Below are 6,512 nucleotides of genomic sequence, written 5' to 3' on the forward strand. Positions count from 1 at the left end.
GCTGTCAGACCAGGAGAGGTGTGTGGCTCGTTGATCTCCAGATATTCTCAGACATCAATCATGTGTCGATCAGGAATCCGAAACACAGAAGTCGCTGTTTTTCCGGTTGTGTGACACCAACACTTAAAAACAGGGTCAGTCCTCCCACGTTCGAACATGTAGAGTCTGGACAGAGAGAGAGAGTCTGATGTTGTGCAGCAGTGGAGAGTCGATGACAGAGGCCTGCTGAGGAGAACTGATTCATCACAACATGATCACAATCAGAGCCAAGGTATCCCTGATCGTCCCTGTGAGTGTGTGTGTGTGTGTGTGTGTGTGTGTGTGTGTGTGTGTGACTGTGAGTGTGAGTGTGTGTGTCTGTGTGAGTGAGTCATTCTGCAAAGACAGCAGCCAACAGCTCTTCACTGTCAGCAGCTTCATTGCACTCATCCTCTCCCCCGTGTTTCCATCCAAACACTGACTGCGGCTGCAGAGCTGAACAGGACGACGGAGCTCGAATCTTTAAAAACTGAATTTGGCCTCAGAAGGTTTTAATACATTTTATATTTCATTTACAGAGGTGTTGACGATAGAGACAGACAAGCTCATTGACTCATCATGAACAATGTCGATTTTAGGAAAAAGTTCAATAAACAAATTAAAGCTGCTCCAGTGTAAAGGTCTGTGTCCATGTGTAGTGTGATTATAGATCAGCTCTAGCTTCTATATTAATACTGTGAAAGTATCAAAGCCTCAGTCCACAGAGAAATGCACACAGCCTGTATTCAGAAACTGAGCCTTAAAACCAGCCGTCAGGACTTCTGGAACTTTGTGATGTCACAACAAAGCAGTCACCAAGCCCCGCCCACCTGGACCCACCATCCAAACCTTGCAGGATTTGGTTTCTCTGAGTGTTTTTACCTGAAATCTGCTTTATTTTTATTGGATCACTCAGAAAACAGTCAGCCAATCAGAAGAGAGGCTCAGATCCTCCTCTCTTCTGATTGGCTCACCGACCTGTTGTTACTAGAGCTGCAGAGAGAAGCCTGAGAGAGGAGATGTGAAACTACACTGAGACGGTTTTTATATCTTCTGATGGATCAACACTTCAAATAAAACACAGTCAATTACATGCTCATGCACCAGGTGTTGTTTTTGAATTGAGAGAGCGCCCCTGTAACAGGTAGTGGTGCATTATGGGTTGTTTATGGCCTTCATCTTGCTCCAGTCTGTTTAAATTAAGTCTAAAAGTGTTTTATTAGCCCAGTTTAACATGGCGGAGCTTCTGAAGGCTCCTGAAACGTGGCGTCTCATGACGTCTTTACTGCAGAAATGAACCAGGGAGAAAATCTGTCAAACAGCCGGAAGTCACGGCTGCGACAGGCGAACATGGAAAATCATGTAAACATAACGCCAGAGGGGGTTTTGTGTGACAGATTTCTTTATCCTCCTGCTGCAGGTAAAGCTTTGTGACTTTGGTTTCGCTCGGATCATCGGTGAGAAGTCGTTCAGGCGTTCAGTGGTCGGCACGCCGGCGTACCTCGCTCCAGAGGTCCTCAGGAACAAAGGCTACAACCGCTCCCTGGACATGTGGTCGGTCGGAGTCATCATCTACGTCAGGTAGGAGGAGAACCTAAGTTTCATTTACGAAACAACAAAGATTATATATAAAACTCAATGTTTCCACCTCTGCTGCAGCCTCAGCGGGACGTTCCCTTTCAATGAAGACGAAGACATCAACGATCAGATCCAGAACGCTGCCTTCATGTACCCTCCTCACCCCTGGAAGAAAGTCTCTCAGGAAGGTATGTAAAATGACGGACCTCAACCTCGCAGCGCGAACATCAGCGAGGAGAAACCTGGACCCGGTCTGGATCTCAGGGAAGACCAGGTTCCTCCTGCAGGGTTCAATTCATTTTTAATACCACATAGAACGTCATTTAAAACCTGTTTCATTGAAATTACCTGTAATCAATTCTACTTAACAAGTGCCTGAATTTATTGACACTGGCAGTGACTGACACAGTGTTAGCGGTTGTGCTAATGCTAACTCTCTCTCTCTGTACTGATAAGGTTTCAGGTGTATTTAGCCCCGCCCCCTCATCCCCACAAGTTGACAGGATTGGTTCTTTAGGTTTGTTACGTATGAAACCCTGTATCAGTGTTTATGAGACTGGGATTGGTTCACTGCAGGTCCAGGTGGAAACTCAGTCATGGAGTTGATGATTATTTCATCATCATGTGTCTGTGTTATATAAAAACATCATGTGGACGTTAACGAGGTGAAACATGGATTTTCATCAGAGGGTCTTTAAATCAAATTGAAGATATTTTAATTCCTTTAAAGGCCTTTTATTTTAAGGTGTAGACGTTTTGTTGTAAAACTGTGCGTCAGCCTTCCTCTAAAGGATAAAGATAGTGTGAACATCCTTCACCCCGGTGACGGTTTGTCTCTCTGTGACTCAAACATCAGGACAGGTGATTACTTCTTCTTCCTGCTGCTGTACGATAAACTCCAACACGTCCTCAGAGTCAGTCTGAGCCGCTCTCTGCTGCTACGTGACTCATGTTGTCGTCATTGTCTCTAAATGCATCCTCCGTGTGTGTGTGTGTGTGTGTGTGTGTGTGTGTGTGTTGACCACGAGACAGATTTAAATCAGCCTGACTCACTCGCTCCTCGGCCGGATCCCCGAGGAGCTCTTAACCTTCCCTCCACCTCCTCCTCCTGCCAGAGTGACTTCAGCTGAGCGGTTTGTGTCGGCCGCAGGACGACAGACTCTCAGAACGCCAACAAATCTGCATTTTCAAAGATCCCTTCAGGAGGACTCTTTAGAGGACCTCTCTTGTCTCCCGCCCACAAGCAAACACGATTAAAGTTTTTAAAGATGACCACGCTGTGATGACAAACATCAAATTCTGTTTCCTGAACATCAGAAAAGGCTGCTCCTCCTCAGGTTTTGTCTTCATTATTTCCTCCACACCTGACAGGTGTTTCCTCAGCCAGTACTTCCTGGTCGTTTTGCGAGTAAAGTTATGAGGAACAGGAGAGTGGAAGCGGCGGCGGTCACTCGTCGGTGCATCACTCGATCTCTTCTGCGACTTTTATTGCTGAACTTCCTGCGGAGCTCGACACTGGAGCAAACGGACACCTGGAGAAACTTTACCTCTGATCATTGTCTGAATTTACTGTTGCTGGTTGTTGTTTTTTCCCCCTGAGAGACGGTGAATCTTTAAACAGGAGTTGTTGCTCTGCTTGAAATATCAGCACACAACCTAACGAACTTAAAGGAAGAAAATGCGAATCGACACCAACGAGTCGCAGTTCTGTGTTTAAAATCAAATATATGCTGAAAAAAATCCCAGTTCTCCTGGAAAAACTGGGTCAGAACTCGCCGTAAGAAAAACTCAGGTGTTATAGAGTCACAGACGTGTTGACTTCTAAACATGTTTCATGGTGATTAACTCGTCATTAAACACGACCTGGATTAGCAGCGGAGAATGAATGAATGTCTGGATGTGTTTAAGGTCCACATGAGAGTTCAGAGGTCTGGAACAGCAGCTGGTGATTATGCACAAAGAAATGTTAGAAGCAACATTAGAGGCTGGAGAGGAGTCGGAGACTTTCTGCACCTTTAGAGGTCTTTACTGAAGAAACAGAAGTGGGTGCAGATGCCCAGTGAGCTGCAGTGCTGAGCAGACTGACGTGGGTCATGTGACTCCCCTCAGAGAGAGAGAGAGGGAGGGAGAGTGTGGGAGGGGAGGAATATTTGAGAGTCCAGCCCAATTCTACGAGAGTTAGTTAGACAGACAGATTTTAAGTGGGGGGTGTATCTATTCATGTGGTGGTCCATTCATGTGCATAATGCCGAGCGATGGAGGCCCCTACAGACCTGAGGGGCCGGGGTGCCGGAGCTGTTCAAACCACTGACCCCTGAAGAAATGTTAACATCATGTTAGCTTTGCTCATTAGCCCCGACTGGCCCCTCACCACAGGGGTGGCCCCCGACCCCACATCATCCCCCTCCCCCTCGCTTTACTGCAGAGTTTTCTCCCTCATCACTTCTTCCCTCTCTGTCTTTCCTGCCCCCCCCCCCCCCCCCCCGCAGCGATCGACCTGATCAACAACCTGCTGCAGGTGAAGATGAGGAAGAGATACAGCGTCGACAAGACCCTCAGTCACCCCTGGTTACAGGTACGACATTAACAAGATCAAAGATTTATTCTTTGATTTCTACATTTGTTTAAACGTGTAAAATGAATGTAAGAGAGAGAAAACCAGGGTCTCACACCTGCCCCCACCTGGAAGCCCACCACCAAAGCTAAATCAAACATAATACCTTTAACACCTTGAGGGACTCAAGGATGAACTGAGTAGATTTTGGTGAGCAAAGGTCAAAGGTCACGGTGACCTCACAAAACACTTTTTCTCACAAACTATTATTTTAAAGGGTAATTGTAGTTTTTTCTTATCTTACCTGTCAGGACGGAGGGTGTTACATGTCGTACCCTCTGAGAAAAGAAAAGAAAAACTAAACTTCATAAACACTGACATTGATTCTGGGATCATCATTTTAATGTCCGAGGGTGTGTTTGTTTCCTCCACCAGGACTACCAGATGTGGCTGGACCTGAGGAACCTGGAGTCCCGCATGAACGAGCGCTACATCACCCACGAGAGCGACGACCTGCGCTGGCATCACCACGCCCAGCTCAGCGGCCTCGACTACCCGCCGCACCTCGCCAACGGTCCTCACCCCGCACAGGGGGTGGAGCGTTACCAGGAGCGAGAGGAGGAGCTGGAGACCCTCAGTGAGAGGGTCAGTGAACTCTGATGACGTGGCCTCGTGTGAAGAGACAGAACGAACAAAAGCACAAAATGAAAACAGGTAGTTCTGCTTATTAAAAAAGAAAACAGCTTTTAAAAAGATAAAGCAGGATGACGTTTCCCTCCCCAGCTGAATGACTCACATACGGATCTACGTATATTCATCAGTCCCTCCAGAAAGTCACGATCGTAATCATTAACGCAAATTCAACCGATCCCTGTGATTCTGTGCGACTTTCCATTTTTGTCCAATCATCGCAACTTTTCTGCAAAAGTTTCCCTCCAGTTGAACCAATCAGAACAGTCCCTGATCAAAATATCTACAGTCACATGATCGCGTTGATGTTTATCTACATTTGAAGATCCGGTCGTCACTAAAGAGTCCGTCATGTAACACATGGCCAAAGTCATGTTGACATTTAAGGTGTGTGTATTGATTTCCAAACGTCAATCACACATCAAGTAACGCTCAAGAAAACATTCCACCTTAAAAGATGGCGGCAGCTGCTGCAGCCTCTGAGCTGCTCAGTGAATTAATCTGTTAAAGATGAAAAGACAGAAAAGTTTCTCTAAGTTGTAAACTGATAAATTGATGAGGTGATACCTGTGATGCAGAGGAGCAGGTGCTGGGTCTCCTCCTGCACCGACCTGCATTTATTCTCCCTGCTACAAGTCGCCTTCCATTTTTAATGAATTATTATTATTAGAATTATTATTGTTTTTAATGAAAAACTAAAAATGTAACTAAACTAAAATCTGGTTCGCCACAGACGTAAGAAAAGCATCATCAGCGTTTATCTTCAGCCCTGACCGCAAGTTCTTTTGAGTTGTGTTAATTATTCAAAGCTATAAATGTTTTCTGTTCTTTTTTTTCAATATTTTGATTGAAACTTTATTGAGGACGTCTGACGTTCACAGTACAAACAGAGTTCCTGCTGTTTTCCTTTGTAGAGCAGCAGTGAGTCAGGGTTTCATTCCAAAAGGAGATATCCAAAATAATGATGTTCATGAGTCACCATGGCGACGGACGACTCTGAGGTGTTTTTCTGTTTATGGATGTGAAAATCCTCAATCGCTCAAATATCAGTGCCAATAAAAAAAACAAAAAAAAAAACGCCATTATTTTAGTTTGTCAGTATTTTTCTGTATCAACAGTTATCCAACAATTTTTTCATCACCAGGGTTTCATTTATTTTGTATTTTGTGAAAAACAAAAACACCTGAAAACCACATACGTAAATGTAATATATGTACATATATTACATTTCCATATATGAAATATATGAACATATAAAATAAACGCATGTAAAAATTATAGATGAAACGACAAGGAACTGAAACAATTTCATATATTGACATATATATATCTAGTCCATACAAATATGTATGTATGTATGCTAGACATATGTTACATACATATACACATATACGCAGTGTGGTCCAAAAGTCTGAGACCACTCTCCCAGTTTAGAATATAAACCAAAAAATATATATATACAATTTTTATATGTATGTTGTTTTAATTAAATTGCATATATAAATTAAATTATAAGAATATATAAAAATTCATCATATAGATATTTTTAATATATGCACAAATACAAATTTTACGATGGGTATGTCATATATGTTGTGAACTTACATCTTCATATATCAGCGGATGTATGTAATAATAATATATCTCTCACTGATATAGGGACAGATACGTC

At 43.6% G+C, this 6,512-nt stretch overlaps 1 protein-coding gene across 1 annotated transcript in view; it reads left to right on the forward strand.

Moving 5' to 3' along the window:
- prkd1 (protein kinase D1) overlaps positions 1–4,810 on the forward strand; it is a 28,573-nt gene extending 23,763 nt beyond the window's left edge. The window contains exons 17-20 of the mRNA XM_022764721.1: positions 1,439–1,599; positions 1,678–1,784; positions 4,086–4,171; positions 4,586–4,810. Coding sequence (XP_022620442.1) covers positions 1,439–1,599; positions 1,678–1,784; positions 4,086–4,171; positions 4,586–4,810 — 579 coding nt within the window. The remainder of the gene's footprint in view (positions 1–1,438; positions 1,600–1,677; positions 1,785–4,085; positions 4,172–4,585) is intronic.
- Positions 4,811–6,512: the final 1,702 nt, after the last annotated feature.

Source organism: Seriola dumerili, unplaced genomic scaffold, assembly GCF_002260705.1.
Source record: "Seriola dumerili isolate Sdu_G_001 unplaced genomic scaffold, Sdu_1.0 BDQW01000565.1, whole genome shotgun sequence".
Lineage (NCBI taxonomy): Eukaryota > Metazoa > Chordata > Actinopteri > Carangiformes > Carangidae > Seriola > Seriola dumerili.